Below are 27270 nucleotides of genomic sequence, written 5' to 3' on the forward strand. Positions count from 1 at the left end.
ATTTTGGAAAAGCTGTGCAGAAAAAAGTTCAACAAAAGTTGCTGTGAAAAGAGAAACCAAATCTTAAGTGTTAAAAACCAATTCAAATCAACAAAGCAGCTCAGAAGACGGGAGGAGGCCAAGAATGGAAAGGAGAGTCACAGCCTGTCAGGCAGACAGCTGGCCTCTGGTGGGTAAGGCCATTTCCCTGAGCACTTTTCAGAGGAAGATAGGGTGGTCACAGGGCTGGGGGTGGCAGTGGTGGGCACCTGTCACAGTCCTGTGCAGACTCCCCTAGTGAAGCAGCATCCCTGGGGGCCATGCCCACCCCCAGCTTTGCCAGGAGCATCATACTGATCCTTCAGGATGAAGGGTAGGGGTGATGGTGAAGGAGTCAGGGGTATGTTCCTAGTTGGCTTCTGATGAGGAATAACGGAGGCAGCTGCTTTTAGGGCAGTGTGCTGGGCTGAGGGCCGACTGCCATACCAGTATGTCCAAGGTCCAAGGCTTAGGCAGGAAGGTTAGGGAGAGGAAAAGTCTGCTGTTCCCAGGTCCTGGGTCATTGGGACAGGCATATCCAGGGGCTCTTCCCGGCCATCACTTCTGAGCCCTCTTCCCATGTGACTCCAGCAATGTTTCTGCTGAGATGCTCTTCTGGCCGTGACAGGCACCTTCTCACCGTGCATCTATGGCCCATACCACGAACTTGCCCAGGAGAAATGAGGAGAGAGGCCTGCCCAATAGGGGACAGGGAACGATCCCTTGTCTAAGGCCTTTTCACCTTAAGCCCCTGTTCGGTTAGAGGAAGATCCTGGGCTGTTGCCACACTGTTCTCTGGCACCATTCCCCGCCACTTGTACCTTCAGAAAGCCCTGGCCCTCCCTGAGCAGTCAGAGGGTGCTCTTTAGCCTTTGGATTTCCGAGGTAAGCATCAGGAATGCCTTCTCCCTGGGGCTTCTGGGACTTCGGAGCAGCTTTCCAAGCTTCCCCAAACGGGGGAAGGAAGAGCCTGTCTCATGTTGAGCCTGTCCCATGTTGAGCCTGTCAGGCCCTGGGTCAGCAAACCTGCTCCTCCTTCCCCTGCAGCAGGTCTAGAGACATATGCTGATGAGGGCAGTCCAGGGCACTCCTGTGTTGCGACAGGCTCCAGTCCCCTTGATCCAGCAGGTCTGGGGCAAGGAGACCAGAGGCTGGGGATGGGCCTCCACGCTCTGTTTCCACTCCATCTGGATCCTTGCTGTTGCAAAGTGGCACTGATTCTAGCTCTGTCCCCTCCTCCCTGGCTTTTCGGCTTCTCTGGGGCCAGCGGCAGGGTTCACTCCTACAAACTGGGTGAGAGGCCATGTTCCTCTGGCTCAGGTATACTTCCAGCATATAGTAAACAGTCCAGAAGACAGTAAAACAGCCGACCAGCACCAGGGTCTGGAGGGAAAGTCCACCACCTAAGTTAGGGACAGTTTCCCAAAGCCTGTAGCCTTTCTCAGCCTGGAACAGTGAGCTCAGAGAGTCTCTCCTACTAGGGACCGCCTCTCCCACCCCAATCCACTCACCTACATACAGAAGAAACACCCTCTGAGAGTGAGCTAGCAGAGGGGGACCCCAGTCTTCACACCACCCCTTTCCCCATCACCTTGAGTATCCCACTAAGGACCAACTCCCCCAGGACACACCCCCTGCCTCTAAGGTGAGTCTTAGCTCTAGTACCTTGAGGGTGTTAGGGGTAATGGTGTAACCATCTTCCTCGGGAATTTTCAGCCCTGGAGGGCAGGGCAGAGTGAAGCCATCATGCAGGTATTGTCCACTCATGGCACCTTCTAATAGTCTGTGGAGAGGGAAATGGACAGGATTGCCCTGGTGAACTGGGTATCATCTCTCCTCATCCACCCTCCGCCCTCATAGCTGAAGAGAGAGAAGCCCCCCAACAAAAAGGGGAGGGTACGCTGTGGGTTGCCAGACAGGTGGTGCACCCTTAGTGGCATCTTTCCCCATCCCCATGAGTTGCCTTCCCTCTGACACATGTGTCTACACCTACCTTTGTCTCTCTCTGATGTCTACTGCACTCCACACAGAGCCATACAGGGTCAGCTGCCACTGCCGGAGGGTGCCAGCCGGGAGTGTCTCATCTCCTAGGCAGCAAGTGAGGCGATCCCTGAGCCCTGCCCTCTGCTGGCCCTGCAAACAGCACAGGCCCTGCCTGCCCTCCCCCTAAAGGGACCGGACCACATGGTCTGCTGCAGGAGCTGTCTCTCTCTGTCCCACTGAGCCTGGGGTTCTGCCGTCTGCCTCCCTGGGTCCCCTCGGGAGCGGAAAGGGGAAGGTCAAAGGGTGGTTCTCCAAAGCAGGGAAGTTTTGTCCTTATCTGTTTCATATTTTTGGGTTTCAGCTGGAATTTTGCTTGGAAAAAAAAAAAAAAGTCCTACTAAATTAAAGGTTTGAAAACCACCAGTCTAGTGAATACCTCGCTTGATGGGAAGTTGGGAGGGTTGAGTTCAACTTCTAGTCTCCTCACTGAAATACTGCGTCACCTTACAAAAGTCATTTCAAACCTCTAGGAGGGCCTGTTTTTCCAAAATCATCGTGAAAATTAGTCCTGCCCTTACTGCCTACCACAGCTGGCCGAAGGATGGTTATATGGGAAAGGACTTGAAATGTGGTTTCAATATGGAATTTTTGTTGCTATCCTGAGGAAAAATGGATCAGTTACTTCTCCAAGAGTAGGAGAAGCAGTATAAATGAACAATTTTAGATATCGGTTGCCCATTTTTCTGAATGGGGCTTACTTTTTGGTATCTACCCAGCTGGCCCAATGGCAACACTATGTATTCCACATGGGACGGTTTCTGTGGGGACTCAGATCCAGTGCGACCAGGTGACGCTCATGCAAGGCAGGGACCTGACAGAAGGGTGGGCACGCTCACCTACATCCCTGACAATGAGTCTGTAAGACCCTCTTGCCCTTTCCCCCCAGCATCGCACAGTGGAGAAGGTCCAGTCGTCAAAGCCGTTGGGATCCCTGGGGGAAGGAACAGAGCGGAAGATCAGGAAGGCAGGGACCAGGGAACTGACCCTGCTGCCCAGACACTTTCCTTTCTCCATGTAGTAGTCATGAAAATGTAGCAGCTGTTGCCTGAGCTACAGCCATTTGGGAGGATGCCACGAGGGGTCCTCACATGCTGTCCCTGGCCCTGGAATCTCATAGGATGAGGGACTTATGTCAATGTGCTATAGTGGAAAAAGCAAATGTGGGACAAGCACAGCCTGGGGAGTCTGATAGGTAGGTTTATTGTTACTTCCTGAGGTACTTACTAGCTCTCTGACTTATTTCCTCATTTGTAAAAGGCAGTTACAAAGGCTACTCTGCATGGCTCTTATAAGGATTAGAGAAAATATATGTAAAGTGCTGTGCTGAGCACATTGTAAGTACTCACACAGAACCTGTAATAAACGGCTTCCAGTTGCCAAGGTCAGCCAGTGCCATGGTAACTTAGGACAGCACCAGTGTCCAACTCTTGATTCCTTGAAAAGGCCCTTGTTGCAAAGAGAGTTCAGAAGGTATGGGCACATATACGTACGAATCCATGCTGCGAGGGGGACCGATAAGGGACATCATGCCGCTGGGGCAAAGGAGTTTCAGTTCTAAGTTGCCACGTCGTGGATGAGTGATGGAGACTGTCACTGCCACATGCTCCAGGGTCTTCAGCCCCGACATCTCCAGGTCCATCCTGCTGACTGTAGGAGGTCAAGCTGGGTGGCTGGGAAACCAGCCCCAGAAACACTCACACCCCTACTTCATCCCAGCATACACAAGGCACATGCTCATTGAAACTACATAGGAATACCCATGGCGGCTCTGAGCGGGGCCTCGTGTATGCAAATAAGTGGAATGTAGTGGCTGCTTTCAAGTACTTTACAATCTAATTTAGAGTCTAGTTGAGAAGACAATATTGAAGGCACAATATAAGAACCAAATTGAGAACTTCAACCATTCATTCATCCAAAAACATAATTTATCAAGTACCTCCTACATTTCAGGCACCGTACTAGATGCTGGGACTATAAAGCTAAGTTGGACATGGTCTTTGCCTTCTACATGCAACTGCAAAATGACATAGCATGAGGTATACATGACTAATACTAAAACAGAGATCTCAGATAGGTGTAGGCAAACAGCAGTGAGACACTCTGAAGATGAAAATGAGTGCTGATTGGTAGAAAGGGTGGTAGTGGGTATTCTAGAAGGGGAAATGGCATGTACAAAGGCAGAGGTGGAAATGAACGTTTCATACAGAATTTAAGGAAATTATGCTGAATATAAAAGCCAAAATCAAAAGGATACATAGTGTATGATTTCATTTATGTAATAGTCATATATCACATAACTGCAGAGATGGAGACCAGGATTTAGCGATGGGTCAGAGGGGACGGGCGTGGCCATAAAGGGTGACATGAGAGAGTATTGTAGGGTTGAGACTGTTCTGAATCTTGGTTGTGGTAGTGGTTATACAAGGCAACACATGGTAAAGCTGCTCACACTCACAAGTGCAGGTCTAATTGGTGAAATCCAAATAAGCTAAAAGCTCTCTGAAATCATAGCAATGTCATTTTCTTGGTTTTGATATTGTATTATTATTTAGGACATTAACATAAAGAGAAGGCTATCTAGAACTTCTCTGAACATTTTTGTAACCTCCGGTGAATCTAAAATTATTTCAAAATAAAAAGTTTAAAAAAAACAACAAAAGCTACTGAATAGAAGACTGACTTGGGGAATATTAAGAAATTGGGTTGCAATGAGAAAGAATTTCTTCTAAAGCACACTTTTCCCCATTAATTTATTCTAACAGGCAAGGCAGAGAGCAGTACTTCTATTTTACAGATAATAAAGCTCAGAGAGGCACTGAAAGTTGACACAGGAGGCCGACCTACGATGAGAAGAGCTTTCAAACTTTATTTTAAACAAGCAAGCACTATTATAGACTGTTGAGCAAGAATATAGGGGTTTTTCTTGTTGTTGGGTTTGGTTTTTTTTTTCAGTGCTTAAGGAAGGTTACTCTTAACAGCTCTTGGTAGGAAGAACTGAAGTAGGAAGGAAGGAACAGGTGACAGGAGGCCAGCTAAAAGGCTGCCACCTTATTCTAGGGCTGAGGCAGTGTGAGCATGGATAACTATGACTGAAGAAGAAAGAGGACAGGAAAGGCATGAGCCTTTCTGTGACACGGTTTTCTGTCCTTCCCAGATCCTGTTCCTACCGAGTGCTGCTCAGTCCTCCTCTCACCACATTCACAGAAGAGTCCCACCCCCATTATCCACTATGACACCAGTGTTCATGGGGACTACCTATTTAATGTCATAACTTCGTATTTTTTAACCTCTTCAGATCCAGAGACCTTTTTCCATCCTATATCAGCACCCACTTCCATGAGCAGACCCTGGTCCTTGTCATTATCTGAGACCCTCACTTCTGAATACTTTAGTAACTTTCACTGTGGCTTTTACTATATTAGCAACACAAATTAATTGAAGACAAATTAGAAAAGTAGCTGAGCAAATATGACAACGAAAAAGCTCTCACAAATCTTGGTAACATATTGGTAAAAATCCGTCTAGACTCCTCTTTGCGTATGTATGTGTGCATGGATTTATTTTCTTTAAATCTATCTGTCAACTCTTCAAGTCAATGTCCCACCTTCTCTGAAAGCAACATCCTGTCCTTCCACCTTCCTTACTGCTTCCTTGATCCTTTCATTGTCTTGTTCTTCAAGAAAGCCATCAAGCTCCTCTTTCCAAACCAGCTAAGACCTCACAGCTCATCTCTCCAACACTCTCTTGTGTATGCTCTCAATCTCCTTTGCTTTCTTTTCCTCTCACAGTAACTATATGGCAGAAGTCCAATGCTGGGTCAGCCCAATTATCCATTGTCTTGGCTAGTTCTTTTTGCTTACATTTTTGCTACTACAAATGAAAAACAAAAAAACAAAAACAAATAAACCCTTTTTTAACTCTTAATTTCCTTCTACCGAGTGTTAAGAGCTGGGACTCTGGAGCCATCCAGCTTTGGTTCAAATCCCAGCTCTGCATTTACTAACTATGCGAATTGGATTAGTTTCCTTAGGTATAAAATAGGAGTAGTAACAGTACTTACTTCACAGAGTTGATAACTTAGTTAATAATCATAAAGTAATTAGAACAGTACCCAGTAAATGTTAAGATTATATAAATATTACATGTTATTCCTTTTCTTTGCTGTTAAAGCTTCTTGAAAAAGATGTCTATGTTTACTATCTCTAATTTTTACTCCCCCATTTATCCTTGCCATTTTTTTTCTATCAAAACAGTTAGTGTACATGGTTTTAACAAGTAAACGGATTCTTTTTTGAGAACTTTGAATATATTTGAACATACCCAATGTGGTCTGGCTTCCAGCGTTTCTGCTGATAAGTCAGAGGCTTATTTATTGGGCTTCCATTATAAGTAAGGAGTCATTTTCCTCTTGCTGCTTTCAAAGTTTTCTCCTTGTCTTTCAGCATTTTTACAATGATATCATTTATATTTACCTTACTTGGACCGCTTTACATTTATCCTAATTGGAATTCAGTTCTTTGAGATTCCTAGAGGTGTAGGTGATGTTCTTTAGTAAATTTGGGGAGTTTTCAGCCATTATTGCTTTGACTATCTTTCTACTCCTCTCTGTCCTTCTTTCCTGGTACTCCCATTACATGTATATTGGTTCACTTACCGGTATCCAACATTTCTCTAAGACTCTCTTCATTTTGTTCACTCTTTTTTTCTCTTTGTTCTTCAGCTTACATGTCTATCTTCAAGTTCACTTTTTCTTATTCTACCAATTCGTATCTACTGTTGAGTTCCTCTAGTGAATGTTTTATTTTAGTCATACTTTTCAACTACAGAACTCCTGCTTGGTTCATTTTTTATAATTTCAATCTTTTTATTGATATTTTTTCTTTGATGCAACATTATCATCAAATCTTTACTTCTTTAATCATAGTTTCTCTTATCTCTTTTTTACATGTTTATAATAGCTACTTTAAAGTCTTTTTTTCTGATAAATGCAAGATCTGGTCACTCTCACAGGCAGTGCTGCAACCAAAAGTCCTATAATCCAGCAAAGCTATTCTTTAAAAATGAAGGCAAAACAGGTACTTCTAGATAAACAAGAACTAAGAACTTGTTGCCAGCAGACACCTCACAATGAATATTAAATGAAGTTCCTTAGGTTGAAAGGAAGTGATCCCAGATGGCAATTCAAATTCAAAGAAAAAAAGAAAGCACCAATAAATGTAATTGTTTCCTTACAGAAGACAGTTTAAATGAATAGTATTTCCATTTCTTAACTGATTTAAGAAGCAATTATATACAATAATATATATACAATGTATACAGGAATGTGCTATATAAAGGAAGTCAGTGGGAGCAAGGCTGTATTGGGCTAAGAAAATGGATACAGATGGTAAAATAATCATGACAGTTTATTACTGGGTTTGTAACAACAGATGTAATATTTATAATAACACACCAAAGAACTGGGTAAAGAAAACACAGCTCTATGGGAGTAACATTTCTGTATCTCTGGAATTAAGCTGGTACAAATCTGAAGCTGATTTTGCTGTTATGATGCATATATTAAAACTAGAGCAATCAATGGGGGTAAAAAAGTAAACTGGCTCTGGAGGGTGTATAATGTAAAAGAGCAGTTCTCTACCACGTTCCTTATCTCCTTGGTTATCCACTCCCCAGAAGCAAACACTTTTTATTGCTTTTAGTTGTTTTCTTCTGGGAATCTACTTTCATATTTCTAGGTAATAAGCATGTATGGCTATTTCATGGTTTATCAATAAAGGCATCATTTATCAACTTTCGGTTACAGCAGTTAAGGATTTAACACCAAGCCCACATCTTCCCTCTACCTTGCCCTTTCCTCTCCCTTCTTAAAATAATTACATCACAACTTTTGGTTAGATCAATATTTCCTTTACTATACCATGATCTTATATATATATGGAATTTAGTCAAGTAGTGTACAATGATTGTTATTTCATTTCCTGAACAATTTGTTTTTCTCTCTAGAGTTAATAATTGCCCTCTTTTTTTAGTTTACTTAAACTCATGTCCCTATCAGTACTTCTTACCAAACTGCACAAAAGATCACTTAACTTCTCTGATGCTTCAAAGAAGTCAGGGGTTCCCTCAAGGCCTGTTTCCCACTGGAAAGTCTCTCTCTGGAACCTTCTGTCCCATTTCTATCTGTTGTACTGCTACTGGGTTAGGACCTTCCTTTACCTCTCACTTGGGCTTCACTTCCTCTCTGTTCTCTCTCCCTTTCCTCCCCTTTCCCTCCCTTGCTTTTCTTTCTTTCTATCATTTTCTTCTCTTGGTTTCCTCTTCATTATAGAGGAGCACATCTTTTAGCAGTTTTTTCAGAGAAAAGAACATAAGAAATACTTGCACCTCTGAAAACATTCTTATTCTACCTTTCCATATGATTATTAGTTAGGCAGGGTTTATCAACTGAAAACAATTTTCCTCAGGATTTGGGAGGTATTTGAAGCATATTTCTTTTTCTTTCATTTTTTTAAAGACTATTTATTTTAGACAGAGGGGAAGGGAGGGAGAAAGAGAGGGAGAGAAACATCAATGCGTAGTTGCTTCTCGCCCGCCCCCTACTTGGGACCTGGCCTGCAACCCAGGCATGTGCCCTGACTGGGAATTGAACTGGTGATCCTTCTGTTCACAGGCTGGCACTCAATACACTGAGCCATACCAGCCAGGTCTGGAGCATTTCTTCCAATGGCCAGTTATCCATAGTATCTTCAAAAGCCAGTTGGAAGCTTCAGTCATGGGTGGAGCTTTTCAATTGGTGGGCTTCCCTAAAGTTAACTGGACTGGGACAGGACTTTCATGGAGGGGCCCACATATCAGTATCTATCAGTCTTTGATAAGGAATCATTCCATTTCTCCAGAAAGGAATCTTCCAATATTCTGGCTGCCAGTGCCTTGGGATCTGAGTGGTTGCTTGGCAGGGTCTCCCGCCCCCTGTATACTCCCTGTCTTTTGCTTCCTGCTGTACCTGGAGTCCCTGGTGCTGGAGAATAAACTTCCCAACTCTTGCCCAGATAAGGAATGGGCCAGATCCTGGCTGCTAAGGATGGATGAAAGTCCTTGAAAGTCTACCTCTTAATTGATCCCTGTTTTTAGTCTCTCATACCACATCTCTGTCCTCTGTAGTATACAATGCCTCCAAGTCCTGTAACGCTGGGATTCTGTGGCATGAGTGGGCTTGTTTCTCAGTATCACCCTTGCAGGTATTTGCTATGCAGTTTTCTTAGCCCTGCTCCCTTCTCCATTAATTTCCATTTTCCAAAAATGTGATGAAATATGTCATTTGCTGTGGTCTCCTCTCTCATTCTCTTTGTCCTTGTCCTTATACCATTTTTACTCCTATATTCTTATTTTGGTGAGGTTTTGGGAGAAAGCAGAAATAAAAGTATGTGTTCAACTCACTCTCTTTAACTAGAAATCTTCTCCTGTCCCCACTAATTATTCAACCAACTGCAATCTAACTTCTGTCCCTATGAATACACTGAAACAATACTTCTCAACATCACCAATGGCCTCTTTGATGAACCCAGGGATGGCCTTCAGCCCTGTCTGCTTGCCCTCTCTCATTGTCCCTGTCCTAGATACCTGTAATACTGTCCTCCTGAACTTTCTCCTACTCTCAGGACATCTGTTTTCAGTTCTCTTCAAAGGCTCCTTTCCACTGTCCATTCCTCTAATGTTGGCTGGGTCCTAGGTCCTCTTTTATGCTTTATCTACCCACCAAACCTGGTAATCTCACTCTTTCCTTTTTTCTTCCATTTTTATGCTGGTGACTCTCAAATCATTACTTCCTGTCTAAACCTTCAAACTTATTTATTCAACTGCCTCCTAGATATAACCTTTAGATGATGCACAGAAGCCTAAAATATAACAGAGCCAAAATTCTCTTTCTGTTTTTCATGCTCGGCAACCCTTGCTCAAACCTGTTCTTTCTCCTGCATTCTTAATCTTATTTGCTATCATCATCATCTAACCAGTCGCCCAAACTAAAAAATGTAGAAATCTTTTTATATATTAAAAAGCACATATAAACATATTTATTTACATAAATACACATTTATATATAAATTTTTATTATAGGAAATTTCAGACATATATAAAAGTAAAGAGAACAGATGTTCTCAACATCTAACTTTATTATGAATACATGGTCAATCTTATTTCATCAATGGTCCTCACTTCTTCCCCTTCCCCAAGTCTTTTAATAGACTGCCTAGGCATCATATCACTTCATCAGTAAAGAGTTAATACGTATTTCTAAAACATAGGTCTTGGAAGTCTCTGACTGCTCTCCTTCTTCCTGCCTGCTAACATCAATTGGTGACAATTTATCTTGAAGGCTGCCAGCAGACTTCAAGATCAAGTCCAGGCTCCTTACCATGGCACACGTGCTGCTGGCACTACTGCCCTCAGGCCTTTCTCTGCGCTCGCCCCTGTGCTCCAGCTGTATCACATGACTGGCCCGTTCCCTGAAAAGTCCATCGACTCTGCATATGATGCCCTGCTGCTTGGACGTCCCTTTTTCACCTCTTCTCCTACCTAGCTTATGTGGTGGCAGGAGGCACCTCTCCTCTAATGCTTATATCATCTCTGTTCCAGTGCTTATAACACTGTACTCTACCTGAGTACTCTACCAGAGTGGACTGTCTTCCCTGCCACATGTGAGCTCTTTGAGAGCAGGAATCAGGTCTTATCTCTGAATCACTAAAACTGAACACAGTGCCTGCCCTGGCTGGTGTGGCTGAGTGGATTAAGCACTGGCCTGAGAACCAAAAGGTCGCCAGTTCGATTCCCAGTCAGGGCACATGCCTGAGCTGTGGGCCAGGTCCCTGGTTGAGGATATGTGAAAGGCACCCAATCCATGTTTCTTTTGCACATCAATGTTCCTTTCCCTCTCTTTCTCCCTTCCTTCTCCTCTCTCTGAAAAAATAAATGAATAAAACCATTAAAAAAAATACAGTGCCTGCGATGAGGTAGGTTTTACGTATTTATAGAATGAATAAAGAGACATTTCAGGGAAATAAATGACAGACTAAATTGCCAGGGACAGGATAGGGGAAGACCTGGGGATTGAAAACTCCTGAGTTTCAAGTCTGGGAGCCTACGGAATGGTAATGGCACTGGGAGAAATGGAAGGAACTTGAAAAGCAAGCTGGCTTTTGAGAGGTGATAATGAAATTTAAATTTCTGTACATGTTAATGTAATGTATTGGTGGAATATCCAATAGCACACAGTGATTTAGGAATAGAAAGATGACGGAAAATATTCATGGCACAGTTGGAGGAGAGCATTAACAAGGCAGAAGGGGCTTATGGAAAGGAAATGATAGAATATTATAGAATGAAATGGGATCCAGAAGAGCCCTGTGAGTGCTTGTCTGCGTTAGCATGTGTACATACTGGCATTTTCTTATGGGTCTAATAAGGACTGGGCGGTCATGTATGCGAGAACACTAGAATTACCATATTTTACTAGAATTGAATGAGCTAATACGTTAAATGAGTTAATACTTAGAACAGTGTTTGGCACATAAAAGGCACTGAAATCTTAGTTGATGATCATTATCTCATTATTATTATTTGGCCTTTAGTAAGTTAGGGTCCTTTTCAGCTCTTACCCTCTGACCAGAAGATCCCAGGGCTTTATTTGCCCATCATCTTGTGGAAGCTATGAAAATCTCTATCCTTCTCTTTAGTAAGAGATCAGAATAAGAGATATCCATCTAGGAATCATTTGGTGAAAGGTGGCAGCTGAAGTCCTAAAACCAGGTGCGCTGTCAAGGAAGAAAATGTCCGGGGAGAATAAAGAGCCCAGAAGTCACTACTGGATGAGAGCAGTGGGATGAGCAAACAAGAAAACAAGTACCTCAGGCAGAGCTGCTGGAAGAGGCTATGGAGCAAGGTCACGCATGGTAGAGGAGGAGAGAGGCTGCTACAAAGGCCTTGTTAATAGGGTCGAAGCACCAAGAAGGCCGGGGGGATGAATGCTGAACCAGCCCCTGGATCTGACAAGGAGAAGGGGTATCGTGAGTAATGAAGTAAAGCTTCGGTAGTCAAGAGAGGAACTGATGAAAGTGAGCAATTGCTTAATTCATTTAATTCATTTGAAAAAGTTACCAGTTGAAGGGTGGCAGGGACTTTCATTTATTTCCTTATAGGTGAGCCAAGGATGTCTGAAGGCAGAAGGAGCAATCAGTGAAGAGAGGGCAAGAGTGGGTTGGAGAGGGAAAAGATGTGAAGGAGTAAAGGAACAAGGATTTCCTGCCCAGGCAGGTTAGCCACACGCTCACATTGCGAAGAAGGATAAAAGGATAAGTGCACGTGGTGATTAGGAATCTTCTATAAAGACACAGAGGCTCTCTTGCGTTTGAGACAATCTTCCCAAACCCCATTCTCCCTCCTCCTCTCTGGTGGAGAGTTTAGGCCCAGAGTCAGATCTAAAGGAACCCAGGGTCCCCAAACCCTTTCCCCCATAGCCTCCTTCCAACGGGAAGGAATAAAAACCTGTCTTGCTCTAAATCTGCAACGCCCAATATGGTAGTCACTAGTCACACGTGGCTAATTAAATTTAGTATAATAAAGTAAAATGTTAGTGCTTCGGTCACACTAGCCACATTTCAAGTGTTTAATAGCCTCATATGGCCAACAGCCACTGAACTCAGCAGCACAGGTAGAGAACACTTCCATCACTGTAGAAAGCTCTACTGGACACCACTGCTCTAGGGTCTTACTGGTGTTTCACCTCTTCTATCTTAGCCGCGCTCAGCTCCCCCCCAGCACTCAGACACTGAGTCAACCCTGGTGGCGAAAGACTACAGCTTGGCTACAGGGGAAGAGGTTTCCTGACTGTCTTAGGACTGAGTTGCTCAACACTGTATTAACTGCACATACTTCCTTCAACCTCCACACACACACAAGCTCGTGCCCTCTGTTTTGTTGACTCAGGGTTAAGTGAGTCCCAACAGAGGGGAAGACACCTTTGCTGGCCTCAGAAATTAACAGAGTCCTGCTTGCGGCCCTCCAAACTGATGAGAGGCTCCACTAGCAAAACTTCCATGGTCTCTACCTCTCTTGGCTCCATCCTCTCTCTCCACTATCCCACCTCCCGGTCTCCTCTGCCTAGGACGATTTGTTCTTTCCTGGGCTTCCTAGCAACAAACAGGCGGCTGCCAGATGCCTCTATAACTATGGAAGTTTGTCTGACATTCTGGGATGACACCCCTGGTTTGTGGGAAGCAGAGAATGAAAGCTGGAAAAGACTCTAACCCTCCTCTCAGTCCGCCTCTCATTTGACAGATGTGACTTTGGGTTACTTTGTTACCTAAATGACAGGAAGCAGTCATGGGGGAAGGTAAAAGTGAAAAGGCACATCTCTAAGACACACAAGTTTCCAAGACAAAGCCTGGGGGTTCTGACTGATCTGCATTCCTGGGACTGTTTCTGAACTTCTCTGCCTTGGCTGATGCTTTGTGCCCTTTCCAAGATAGCTTTTGTTTTACAAAAATTGCAGTGAACTACGCCCATGGATTTCCTTCCAGAGAGGGCAACTGGGCAAGCACTGGACATGATTAGGAAGAGAGACAATTCTTCCCAGTGACACCTCCACTTGAGGAAAGCTGCCTCTGACCCTCTTTTCCCAGCTCCCTTTTTGGGCCATTCCTCCTCTTGTAATTGCTCTGGTTTGATCACTTCTTATGAGAACTGGTAAAGTGAGGACAGTGTTCTAGTTTGGGCACAAAACATGACATGCTTCAATCTTCACAAAAAATTACCAAATAACTGTCAAATTTTCTGAAGGGAAAAGAAAGTCCCCCATGGAGCAGGAGGTAGGGAAACCTTCCCACGGGAGCTCTGGGAAAACTGCAGACAGATGAACCGCTGGCACTAATTTCCTAGTCCCATTCCCTCTTTTCTGGGAAGGTGCCCAACCTCTGTGCTCAACACAAAACCACATCTCTGACTGATAGACCTCACACAACCCCAGTGACCCTGGGGGAGATGGAGGCAGGGTCAGATAGACAACTACATAGTCTAGGGAGACATCCACGTTCTCCTCTGTCCCACCCCCAACAGACCCCATGTGACTCTCTCTGTATTAGACAAGGTTGAGAATCGAAGGAAGAAATTTCCAACTCTCACTTCATCCAAAGGCCACTGGGATGAAGAGAATTGTCTGGCAAGTTCTCAGCATGGAATTCAAAGGAATATTGTTCAACATCATCTCCCCAAATCCTAACCCCACTGCCCCCACCAGCCTTTCTAGCCTTTCTAGTCAGTTTTTCAGCAGCTCCTTTCTACTACTAGTAACTTGGGAGAAAGGTCTTGTTTAGGCAGCCAGGGGGCCAGCCAACTCAGAAGCAGCAACATGTCCTAAAATGGTCATAGAAAACTCCACAGATTTGGCTGAAGCTCAACTCCTAAAGGAGCTGGGTAGAACCCAGGGAGGATGAGTTCCCCATTACCCCGCCCGAAATCTCAAGCCCACGATTAACCCCCTTTCTGCAGACTACTTACCATTCCACAGCACTTCCAGCGAGTGCGGGGACAGCGGGATAGCCTTGTTCTCTTTTAACATGGGGCTGACGTAGGAAGCTAAGTAAGGGACAGATGTCCAGATCTGTTAAAGGAAAGAGGGGTGTGATGGATGAATCAACAAGACTGAAATCTCTCTCATCAACTTCTTCTTTAGGCCCGGTTCTCTTTATTTTTCTTCTCATCACTTTCTTTCATTCTTGAGGCTCCTGCTGACATCATGGAGTGTTCCCTATGGCACCAAATCAAAGAGCCAGAGGAAATGGCTGTGCCCAGGGTGGCAGATGAAAACCAGAGCACCCTGAGAGTTCCAAGGTATACTCAGGTCTCATTTACTCCCTACAAATGGTTTGGAAACTTCAGTTAAAGTTAAAATGGGTATCAGCTGAGATGAGGGTAAATGAATGAGTGAATTACCCTCTTGAAAACGAATGAATTAATTAGCACTTACAACATGCCAAGCAATGGTTTAGGCGTTTGGCCCCCTCCCGTGGTCACGCCACGCAGGCTGTCTGCCCTGCAAACACCTGTTCACCTTGGCTGCATTAACGAGTCTCCAAGCATTGAGCAAGCCGAATCCATGCTGGTGGCTGTGGCTGAAGCCTGCCTCATTGGTGACCCAATCTGCGCGGCGATCCTCATACTGAGAGGACAGAGGTCCTGATTAGTCTCTTGGATTTCCAAAGTGATCTCTGCAACCTATCTCTGGCTTTCCTGCTCACCCTGCTGGCTGAGCCAATCTGGACTCTCCTACTAAGGCCACTGGGAACGGATTCCCCAAGGACAAAAGGTCAAAGCCCCAGGATGTCACCACCCCTATGGCCTACATCTAAAGAGGCGCCCAGGAGTCACAGGCTCCCAAGAGGAAGCCCAGCCACAGCTCTCCTTTGCAGGTAAAATGCCATAATCAGAATAGGTATAAACGAGTTTAGGCCTCTGGTCTTGATGGGGTCCCCACCCTTGCTCTACACACATGCAACTCTGAATGAGATTTGGCATCTAACGTCGGGAACATTTAGAATCTGAAGCCTCCTGATACCTGTCTTTAGAACCAGAACTCTGGGGTTGGCTGGGCCAGGTCACATGTCTACCTGATAGCATCTCACCTGGGTGGCTGTGAAGACAATAATGTGCTGGACATCACGCCACGTGAGGCAGGGCCGCACCTGCAGCATGAGGGCTATCATGCCAGCTGCCAGAGGGGCTGCGGCTGAGGTCCCTGTGTGGCCCTCAGTGCAGCCAGTGCCCTTCTGCAGATCCCAGTCAGTGGTCACCTGGGAAGTGAAATGGAGGGGAGGGGAACTGGATTAGAGATTGCATTCACAGGTGCTGTGGAGGGTGGGGTACAGACTGGGCCTCAGAACAAGCATTTCAGGTGGGCCCTTCCCTTGTGAGAGCTGAGTCTTTGACCAGATGGAGACCGACTAGCAGGTCAGGACAAAGGAGATCCCTAGTCCTTCTGGGCCTCACAAGAGAATCCTTGGAGAGCTGAGAAAGGAGAATACAAATTGAAGAGTTGTTTATGGGGGTCTGGCTGTGTGTGAAAGGAGGTGGAGGCATGGGAAAGGCCTACGTGCAGACGGCAGTATCCTGACTCCTATGCTCCAATGATCCATTCCCAGATTCTCCATCCCAACACCCCACTCCCAACCATCCAGACCCCACAACCATGCTAGGCATGGAGGAAGTGGTCAAGAAGCTCCTGGGCCCCAGCTGGACCTGGGACAACAGTGACTGCACCATTCAACAAAATACAATTTGGCAGCTCGGTGATAAGGAGATGCAATGACCTCAGTGTGAACAAAGGGCGTGTGTTCCCAGGCAGAGGGGACTGTCCCCTTGCCTACCCCACGGGCTTGGTGTAGGGTCAGTGTCTACACTGCCTGCCTGCCCTGGCCTTGGCAACCGACGAGATGAGCTGCATCACTGCTCTGGACCCAGAGTCTCAGTATGGTTTCCATGAGTCCCCGACTCTCTACCTGCAGTTCCGAACAGGAGGCGAGACTGGGAGTGGGGAGGAGAAGAGTTGCCTGAGGGGGACAGATGGCATATGTCCCTCATCAAGTTCTTTTTATGCTGTAAACAACCCTGCAGCCACAATGGCTTTAGCCAAGGAGGGCCCCCCCCAAACCTGCTACACTATGTGCCACTTTGGCTCTAGCGCATGATGCCAATGTTAAGATCAAAGAAATTTTTTTCTTTTTTTAACTTTATATTTATTGCTGACACTGTTGCAGATGTCCCCAATCCCCTCCCCCTTTCATCCCCCCTTTTCTCAGTCCCTGCCCCCGCTTCCCTCTGGCCATCACCACATTGTTGTCTATATCCTTGGGTCATGCACACATGTTCTTTGACTAATCCCTTCTCCTCCTTTCATCCAGTCCCTCCCTCCCCCTCCCCTCTGACAGCTGTCAGTCTGTTCCATGTGTGCATGCCTCTGTTTCTATTTTGTTCTTCAGTTTATTTTGTTCATTAGATCCCACATATAAGTGAGATCACATGGTATTTTTCTTTCTCTGACTGGCTCATTTGACTTAGCATAATAAACTCCAGGTCCATCCCTGCTGTCGCAAAAGGTAAGAATTCCTTCTTCTTTAAGGCCAAGTAGTGTTTCACAGCTTTCTTTTTATCCACTCATCTACTCATGAGCACTTGGGCTGCAGCCGAATGTTGGCTGTTGTAACTAATGCTGCTATGAACAGAGGGACGCATATATTCTTTCTGATTAGCATCTCTGGATTATGAAGATACATTTCCTGAAGTGGGATCACTGGGTCAAAAGGTAGTTCTATTTTTAATTTTTCCAACCTTCTCTTCTGGGTCAGCTATCAGAGTCCTAATGTCTGCCCAAAGCTGCCCTTCCCCCCCTGTGCTTACTGCCTCCCTCTCCACTGTGACAGTGGCTGCCAGGAGCAGTAGTTCTCACTCAGATGCCATGCGCTTCCATAAGGAAATGAGAAAACTCTCCTAAGCTGTCATCTCAATGGGAGTGAGAGGCCTGGTCTGTGCCAGGGAGCAGACTGATTGTTTCCTGTTAAGGAAACAGTCTCACAGTGAGAATCTAGTGTGTAGCTGTAGCTGGGAGGCCTGAGAACTTGCTTGTGGTGGCAGGAACCCCAGGCAGCCAGAGGGAAGTCCAGGGAAGTGCTGCTGGCAGCCAAATGGGCGGCAGCATGTGCCTGCACACCCTGCCCTTAGGAAGACTGCTTCACCAAGCTGGTCACTGACCAGAGACTGGCAACAGGAGCTTTCCAAGGCAAGGACATCCCAAAGATGGAAACTTGGCGGAACAAAACTCTCTTTTCATTTCTGGACAAGTTACAGTTCTGATGGAAGGTGGGGGTGGGGATAAGCAGTGGAATGGAGTTAGGAGGACAAAAACCAGACCCCTCAGGGCAAGACTGACAATTATGCCTGGGGAGCCCTATTGGTTCCTGGGTGGGGCCGGGATGAGGGTTCCCGAGAGTTCTGTCAGGCCATGAAGAGCACAGTATGTTCTTGCTCCTGTTTCTAGCCCAGTCTGGCCTGGGGGGCAGGGGCGGGGGGCAGAGGTGCCCTTTGCACTCAGACCCCTGCCTGCTAAGCAAAGCCTCTCTTGCTGTTTTACTTCAGTCCACTCCCTTTTCTTTTCTCCCCAGGGCAGAAGGGAGGTGGGCAGGGGTCAACTGGCCCAGAGCCTTGGAACATTGCGTTAACCAGAAGTCATTTACTGGCAAAACAAAATTTCAGTTTTGGAAAATGAATTTGGCCCAGCAGGAGACAGGGCAGTCTACTTCCCAGTGGCCCCAGAGAGATCTCCTGATGCTGGCCACTGGAGAAATCTCACACACCTGGCCCCAGCCCACCTCTTGCCTGGGCCCCCATTCCCACTTTATTCTATTATGGGCAGCAGGGATGGGCAGGGAGCTCTGGGGTGATGGCCATGAGACTTGGCTTGAAGATGCTGGGATGGAACTGAGCCAGCTGAGTGCAGGCACTAGAACCTGAATTCTTTTAAAGGTTCCCATAGTTTCAGGAGCTCCACTCCCTTGCTGTACCCAATCTTTTGTTTGCTATGGCCCCAATTCTAGCTCCAAGGTAAGAGCTCTCTTGGACTGACAGAAACATTCCCCGGACTCCTTATCCTGCCCATCCCATAAGCACAGCTGCTAGCTTTACTCCTGATAGTGACCATAAGCAGAGCTCACAGTATTTACATAAGGGCTGAATAGCAATGGAATGATGATTTCTTAAAGCCCGCAGAAATTATCAAAAGCCCAAATTCTACTAAAGAAAGACATTTCAAAGAAGTTCTTTAATCAATGTGATGCTTAGTTCCTGTAATATAGGAATTTGTAAGCAAAAATTTTAAAGATAAATCCCACTTTCACAGATTATTTAGAGTTCTCAGCCCTGTTGTTCCAGCAGGGGCACATCGTTAATACAGATCTGCTAGGGAAGCGGGACCTGAAGGACAGGCCAAGGTGGCAGGGAACAAAAAGAAGTATGGTTGTGCTGCCTGAGAGAAGTATGACTGGACAGGGGCAGGGAGTGAAGGGACAGGGAGGTACTTACAATGCTCCGGAGCATTTTGTCCCCACCACTGAAGGTGACCGCCAGCATAGAGGCACACTCCTCTGCATAGAAAGGCATCCGTCCCTCCTCATCTACTGCACCTGAGGACAGAGATGGGGAAATGGGAGCTGAGATAAAAGCCTGATCATATCAGAGCTATCTTTGAGTCATCATCTGGGTGATTGTGTGAGTTTAAAGAATTTAAGTGGCCCAAGTGCCTCAGAGTGCCCACTCTCCTCACCTGAGCAGGCCAACCCAAGTGGCAGAGAGCATTCTGTGTCCTAAATACTGCTCTCTTAAGAGGTTGGCTCCAGGGTAAAACTGGGGGCATCCCACCTCTGCACCTACTCATTCACTCATGCCTTCATTTTCCTCAGCATTATCTACTGTGAGTCACACACTGTGCAAGGCACTCAGGCCATATGGAAAAGGACAGTCCTGATCTCAAGATGCTTACAGCCAGGGAGGAAGTCAGGTAAGTAAAGAAGTATAACAGGGATAGCAAATACTGTTGTAGGGAGCACAGGTGAGGGGCAGGAGGCCTAACCAGCTGTGGGAGGTGGAGGTAGGGTGGGGTATCTCCAGAAAGGATTTCCAGGGAATGGTAACTTCTAAGGAATTCCTGAAATCCTCAGTGAGCAGGGCTAGTCCCTCCTAATTATCTGAGCCTGTAGAAAAGATCATTCTCATACACAAAGACACACAAAAGCTTGGGCACACCAAGACACCCTCCCTCCCCCGCCAAGATACTCAGTCCCTCACCAGAGTCGTGCACACACACCACAATCCAGTCCCTTCACCACTGAGTCACACGGAACCACAAGGCTACTACCTATGGTGACGGTGTAGATTGAGTTGGCGTAGCCGTCATAGTTGCAGTTGTCGTTGTGCTGGCCCCCATTGCCACTGGCGACCACAAAGATGCTCCCAAAGCCCTGGCGGCCAGCAATCACCCCATGTTGCAAGGCAGCCTGAGGAGCAAAAGCGCCCAGGAATCAGTTGAGAAACTCAAAAGAAAGACCTCTACCTTCCACACAAGTTGCCCTCCCCTCCTCTTCTAGGAAGAACAAAGCCCAAAGGCACTAGATATGGCAGGAAGGGATTTGAATGTGGACATAAGAAGGGGAGGAAGTTGTTAGTTAAGCAACTGTTGATGGATGTACTCTGCTTATAAGGAAAGGTGGGGTCAGAAATGGGAAGCCAAGCACAAAATCAAAGGAAAACCATCTCAAAGCGTTGTTCTCTCTCTCTCTCTCTCTCTCTCTCTCTCTCAGAACCTGTGACCCACCTCTACCCTGCTACCTCCATTTAGGAATGTTCTTCCCAAAAGGAGGCCACAGGGTTACATGGCATAGGCCTGGCAAATGGGGGTGGGCAGGAAAGGTACTGACTTGTAGTACTCTTCTAGGAACTGAATGAAGACGGTGTACTAAGTCTCCTACAGTGTTCACACAGTTTGCTTACCTTTCCAAGTTGATGGGGGCCATCCACTGTCTTCCCATCATCATCTGGTCCCCAGCTGTTGAGAAATACCCAGAGGGAAGAGCCAGAGCCAGGCTGTGACAGCCCTCCCAGGCCCGAAAGTCTCAACTGGCCACCCCTCTGCCTGGGCTCTTACTCTTCTTCCAAGGGTTCCAGTTCAGGATTCCCACGGAAAAAGGACAGAAGGTTCAAAGGTTCAGCTCCCACTCCAAAGTGGAAAAGAGAAGTACATGCTAAGGATCTTTCCCTTAGAAATTTCCCCAACTTAGCACTATTTTAACCTGCTCCTAAAATGCTTTCTGAGGTCCCAGGGAGCAGGAGACAGGACATAGTGGTAGTCAGGGACAGGGGGGCCACCTTCTCCGGATCTAGGGATCTATTACTAGGCATGATGGAAGAGCACCCACGATGGAAGTATTCACTCTGTGAAAACTCTTGGGTCTGGGAGTTCTCTATTCCTTCTCTAAGAGGAACGGAACTTGTGGATGCCATGGATTTCAGGGACGTACAAGTTATGGGGAAGAACAGGTTCCATCAGTGCCATGGGGGTAGCCCAATCTCAGCTTCTCTTTAATCCAATCCCCCCCGCCGCCGCCATAATCACAACCTGAGGCTGCAGGTGCGTTTATGTGTGTAGGGTAGCTGGGACTGGTGCTGAGCATTCAGCTTACCCGCTAGCTGTGAGTGGGAAGGAAAGCCCACTCTTTCCCAGAGGCCTATGAACTTATTAAGTAGCTGGCACACTCATGTGGCAACCTGATTACTGGGGTGACATGAGGCTTAAGACTGAGAACCCAGTGGCTGGGGGTCCAAGAAATGAGGGCAATGAGCTTATAGGCTGAACCCAACAGGAAGGCCCTTGCTGGAACCTGCTGGAGTCAGCTCATTTTGCTGTTCTTTGGTAGCAGAATTAGTTCCAGGTGTCCGAGCCTCTCGCCCTCTCACCTGTTCCTGGCTCTGTCTCACCTGCAACTGTAGATGTCATTGATCTGATAGTGCTTGTTGAACGCCACGGCCTCCATGCTATCTGTGAGGGGTCCATCTAGTAACCGGATACCTAGGCAGCAAAGGCCACATCAGCTCCTCAGTAATACTCGACCCCTAGATAGGGAACTGGGTGGTGGGGAGCCATATGTGGAGATTTACTTTTCCCTCTAAGCGTTTTTCTGTTTTTTGGTTTAATACCATGTGTATGCACTGTCCAGAAATATTTTTTAATATAATGCTAAATCTTGGGGTCTGGTGGGAAGAGACATAGGCTAGAATGTAGGTAGCCCGGTTTCTCTTCTTATTTGCATCCTTAATCATGTAAAACACCAGTATGGTGCTTGACACATAGATAATGCCCAATAAATGGTACTTATTACCATTAACTACTCCAATGCATGCCTAATTTCACCCTTTAAAACGGGGTGGGTCACATTCTGGTGACCATGTAGGGACAGATGGAGCTTTCAGAAGGGATTTGGACCCTGAAGGTTTCTGGCTCCCTCTGTAGCCTCATTAACAGAGAAGGTTGCTGCCCTCTGCTGGAGTGTAGGAGGAATAAAGCCAACTTATTCAGCCTGTGGGTTCCAAGCATTTACGAGGACTCACGGGGGAGAGCTTCCCCATTCATTCCTTTCACCTTCTGCCTTGACGGACAAAGACTGAGAGGTGAAGGAGCCATAGAGCAACCCCCAGTGGAGGCCAGGGCTTCTCAGATCTCTTGAAAGGATGGAGAACAGACAGTGATAATCAGAAGGGCTGGGAGCCGGAGAGCTGGGAGACAGTAGTGGAGTCTCAAGGCATGTTTGGTCAAGGAAGAAGGGCAGGTGAGGTGTTTGGTAAACTGAAAATACAAGTATACCACAGGTAAGTAAAGGAGGTATCACTGCCATGAGTTGGGTCATTGATGGGGCATAATCAAGATCAGAAAAAGAGGAGACTGAGCAGGTGGGACTTGAGGCCTCCATCCTGCATCAAGAGCATTCCCACTTTTGTCTGTTTTATATGGCAGGGTTTGCTGCTAAAAGCATGTCTAAAACACCACTGCACTGAAAAAAATATCAGTGAACCAAATTGTCCTACAGACGTTTATTATAAGCTTCCCCTTTGTTCTGTGCTGTGTGTTTTGAGGGTAGGATAAAGGCGGCACACGATTCAGGGCGTGGGGCAGGGAATGAAGAGTGCCATCATGAGAGAAACCCACTGAACCTAGACTGGAAAATACCTGCTATGCGGCTCCCGTATGCCACTCCCACTGCACAGAAGCTGTTGTTAGGCACTGCGGCAATCTCTCCCGCACACCGAGTGCCGTGGTGGTTGCCATTCTCCACATCTGGGTGGGGCATGGGGTCAGGGTCATTAGAGTTGAGGTCATAGCTGCCCTCAGGGCTCTGAAACATTGAGGGGGTGACATATGGTCACTCACTGGTTATAAGAGGTCATGTCTTAAAGCTCAGGGAGAGAGGGGAACTGGGAGTTCAGGGCTCTCAGCCAGAGTACCAGGCCCACCTCTCTCTGAAAACCACATGGGCTACAAGATATGAGGACAAGACACATCAGGGCAAAACTGAGAAGTGCTACATTTCATAGGAAACTTCTCTCTTGTCCTTTATAGGAATGTGTCCAGAAAACTGCTCCACGACTTGGGAAACCTGGGATAAAAAAGATCTAGGGCTACCTAAAGTCCAACCTTTAGAGAGGAAGGTGCTCAGAACTTTTGTGGAGAGGGAAGTTGCCTCTAGCCTCCACTCCTTACTGCCCAGGGCGGGGAGCTGTGACAGGAACCAGTTAGGAACCACCTGTGATCCTCTCCCTTGCTGAGGGTAGAGCAATTCCATTTCTTGACTGCCAGTGTGGAACACTGGCTGGGGAGGAGGAGGTGACAAACACCGCCCCCCCTCTTTTGTTTGGTCCAAAGACCTCTAAGAAAGGGGACAAGCCTGAGGCAATATCAAGAAGGAGATAAAACTGGGGGATGGGAGGGGTCATTCCAGGGCCACTCACGTAGTTCGGTGCAATATCCTGGATGGTGTGTTCCACTCCATCATCCACTACCACCACAGTCACCCCTCGCCCCGTTACATTGCGTTCCCATACACCTGTCACATTGATGTCCCTGCCGGGGCTCTGCCGGTTATTCTGCAGGAGAGACAGGGTCAGGAACGGTTTCAAAGCACTGGGACTCCAGTGACACACAGCTTAGCCCACAGGTATTCAAGTCTAGCAGCCTCTTTTCTCTTTTCACTCTTGGCTGCCATCAAAGAGCCAGATAGAGGTTGTAAACCAATATGTCTAGGTGGGGACAGAGTCAAGGAGGGACAAGTGAGAGCTTTGCCACAACCTAGTTGTCCAGGAAAGCTTGACAGCATTCATGGGCAATAAAGATGAAATGCTGGCTAGGCTTAAGGTTGGCTAATACAATTATTATGCCATATAATGTCTTTTATATTAACATTATATAATATAATGTTAGTAGTTAACACTCTAAAGTGTTTATCATGTGTTAGGCACTCATGGTAATTCATTTATCCTTACCACCTCTACATGGTAGGTAGTACCCATTTTCCAAAGAAAGAAACTGAGGCACAGAGAGGGTAAGCAGCTTGCCCAAAGGCACATGCTAGTAAGTGGCAGAGCTGGAATGGGAGGCTAGGCAGCCTGGTCCCAGCACCTGCTCCCTAACCACTGCAGCCCACCGGCTCTCTAGAAGTGAGTACAGGGAAGGTGCAGCCTGAAGAAGAAACATGCCCCTGAAGCCCACAGAAATGTCTCTTCATGCAAACTAAAAAGTAATACAGTAGAAACTTCACTAAAGAATTGGATACCCAGAACTGATCCATCTGAAGCTGAACATTACAGGGCTGGACTTACCAAGTGCCACTGCTGTGGGAACTTGGGGTCATTGAAGTGGACACTGCGTTTGGCTCGCTTTAACAGCTTCTGCTCTGAGTGCCAGCGCACAGCGTCATGCCTGGCTAGCACTGCCTCTGCCTGCTGCCGGATGGCCTCCACCTGCTGGTCCAGCTGGTGCCCAGCTGGCTGGACAAAGAGGTAATGGCCCTGAAGCTCCCCGATGCGTCCAGCATTCACCAGTCCCGCTGCCTGGGCCAAGGCATCTGCCTCTTGCTCCAGAGTCTCTTCTTCCCTGCTGCCTTCCCGGCTGTCCAGATGCACAGCCCAGCTTAGCCCCCCTGGGCCCTGGGCCACAGGCCCACCTGTCCCTGCCAGGCCCATGACCCAGGGAACGAGTAAGAAGAGCCCGGCTAATTCCAGCCAGAGGCAGGTGGACAGGCCCAGGGGGGCATCCAAGTATGGCACTTTCTGCCTCCCCTTCGGCATCAGAGCAGTAGGCTGCAGACAGAGAGAAAGGACATGAGAGATAGAAGAGCTGATAACTACAGTAATCTGAGAGGGGGAACTAAGCCATCAATGTACAACTGGAAACCCCCCAATTGGCTCCTTTTAAATTAGGAAACATGTGATCCTCTCTTCTTACTCAAGTTTATCTCTGTCCAACAGGAACAAGATTCCAGGTGGAGTGTGGGCCGGGACTCACCCCAGTGAGCACTTCATCTCACTGGATAATCAGGCAGCACATCCTGTTGCTAACAGGCACCGTACTGCTCTTTCCCACTGCTGCCATGGAAAGGGCTCAAAAGTCCTATCACTCCCACAAATTACTGGCAGAATCATCACTGTTCTTTAGAAGAGACCCTCCTCCCTTATTTAGAGGGGACAAAAATCTTTCCCCAGCTGACGTCCCAGTCCAGTTGTCTTCAGGGCTAACTCTCCCCAGTGGGGCCCCATTCCCACCTGGACTGTATGTGAGGTTGAGCTCCTGGTCTGGCTAACCACCTCACGCTCATTTTGTGCAAATGGAGAAAAGGCATCACTTTCACTACGAGTTGTGTTGACTCTGAGCACAGATTGCAGACCTGTGGACCCCAAGAAAAGAAGAAACGGTGTCCTCCCAAACCTAGTGGAGCAAACAGAGGCTTGCCATGAACCCCGGGATCTGTAACCAAAGAAACTGGCCAATCATCCAGTATCATTTCCAGGGATCTCAGATAGGTAATAGACTGGGAAAGAACTGGTACAATAAGGCCAAATTAATTAAAAAAAAAAAAAAAAACACCCCAGAAACTCTATTTCTTGTCCTAACCATCATACAACCCTCTTTTCTTTTCCCTACAGAGGCCTAAAAGAGGGCTTGGGCTATTACTAAAACCCCTTCTTGAAAAAGTAGGTAGTAACGTTTCCTATAGGTCCAGGTGGTAGCTAACTTCCTGATCTCTGTATCTGAAAGATGCCAGGGAAAGTAAGAGCAGGCAGAAGGCAGGGGAAACGGGGAAAATCTGGGAATGCAAATGACACTGAACAGGCATAAAGGACAAGTGGGTAACTGGGAGAGAAGAAAAGACTGGAAAGCAGTTCTAAAGGGCTACTTTTAGTCACTAACCCAGAAGGTTGGCTTGGAAGTGAGGGCTCAGACTTCAAACCTGGGAATGCCACTCATAGTTTGATAAAAGGGCCAAATTAGAACTAACTGGTGGGCAACCACGAGGCCAAAAACAAGTGAATGGGTGGCAGAACTTCTTCGTACCTATTGGTGGCTGAGCTCCTTTAGAACCATCTGCTCTCTACTGGTATTGCTTAGTACTCACACATACCCAAATGGATCTGACTCAAAACATTACAGAAAAAAATGGGTGTTTTACTGAAGTCTCTTTGGAAAGGGAGAAGGGAATTTATACCATCTAACATTTCCCTCCAGCGTTCTGCATTCCACAACTCCTCTCTTTTCCTTTTAGGTTTCCAGGCACATTCTCTCTCAAAGTCCTCACTGACCTACTGCTGCAGCCTTGATTGTCTCAAGATATTCAGATGACTTTGCCTGTGTTCACACCTTACTAAGTAAAACGCAATCTTGTTTATTAGTAAGATAGTGATCCTTGTAGGCAGTCTCCTTCAATCTCAGGAGAATCCGTAGATGTCCCGAAGAGAAGACAAATCTGACCACCACTTCCTCCTTGCCCTCTGGCACAGCAGTTCTTTACCCCACTCACCCTCCCCTGGCTTCCGGGTAAAGAACCTTAAATACTTCTGGAAGCAGATCTGAACCTCCTTCAACTGTTGGGCATATCTTTACAGCTCTTAGGTGCCAAGGGAGAATAGGAGTAATTTGGGAAGCCCAGAGTCCAAGATTCTGCTCCTAGAGACTGTCCTCGCATCGTCTACACCCTACTTCACAAACCAGGTTGCGTACAGGGGTCAGTTGCATCGATCCCCCACCCCACCCCCCCCCCGCCGGCCTCGACTGCCCCTTCCAGTGTACGCCTCCTCAGAGGGACCTAGGTTTTCCTGGAATCCCTGACTCCGGTGCCCCGTATCCCTGGGCTATTCCACGCCTGGACTGAGGAGCACTCTGTGCAGCCCCCTCATCTTCGGATACGGGCTCCCCCAGTCCTCGGCCCCCCGGACTTACAATACTCCGCCCTCACCGAGCTACCAACTCACCGACCCGGCCGCCACTCCAGCCGTCGCCTCCCTGCGGAAACTCGCGGCTTCCCGGGGGTCCGAAGAGCTAGTGACAGCAGCATCACTTCCGCCCGGCGGCGC

General features: G+C 47.0%; 1 protein-coding gene across 5 annotated transcripts; it reads right to left on the reverse strand.

The window, feature by feature from the left end:
- Positions 1–78: 78 nt before the first annotated feature.
- Positions 79–27237, reverse strand: PCSK7 (proprotein convertase subtilisin/kexin type 7). Of its 5 annotated transcripts, XM_054592312.1 has the most exons (17): positions 27169–27235; positions 25465–25586; positions 24523–25002; positions 23656–23790; positions 22877–23042; positions 21631–21721; positions 20647–20701; positions 20015–20153; positions 19183–19283; positions 15735–15902; positions 15164–15271; positions 14611–14713; positions 3552–3708; positions 2898–2992; positions 2012–2105; positions 1684–1801; positions 79–1401 (listed from the first exon to the last, which is right to left on the reverse strand). In XM_054592312.1, the coding sequence occupies exons 3-17, from the start codon at positions 24988–24990 to the stop codon at positions 1036–1038; spliced, it is 2364 nt and encodes a 787-aa protein (XP_054448287.1). In that variant the 5' UTR covers positions 24991–25002; positions 25465–25586; positions 27169–27235; the 3' UTR covers positions 79–1035. The 5 variants fall into 5 exon arrangements, with proteins under 5 accessions (XP_054448287.1, XP_054448288.1, XP_054448284.1 ...); XM_054592313.1 differs by lacking the exon at positions 25465–25586 and having other exon boundaries at positions 27169–27237; XM_054592309.1 differs by lacking the exon at positions 27169–27235 and having other exon boundaries at positions 2012–2102; positions 25465–25581.
- Positions 27238–27270: the final 33 nt, after the last annotated feature.

This window comes from Pteronotus mesoamericanus, unplaced genomic scaffold (assembly GCF_021234165.1).
Source record: "Pteronotus mesoamericanus isolate MK-2021 breed Mesoamerican mustached bat unplaced genomic scaffold, CSHL_Meso_final scaffold_36, whole genome shotgun sequence".
Lineage (NCBI taxonomy): Eukaryota > Metazoa > Chordata > Mammalia > Chiroptera > Mormoopidae > Pteronotus > Pteronotus mesoamericanus.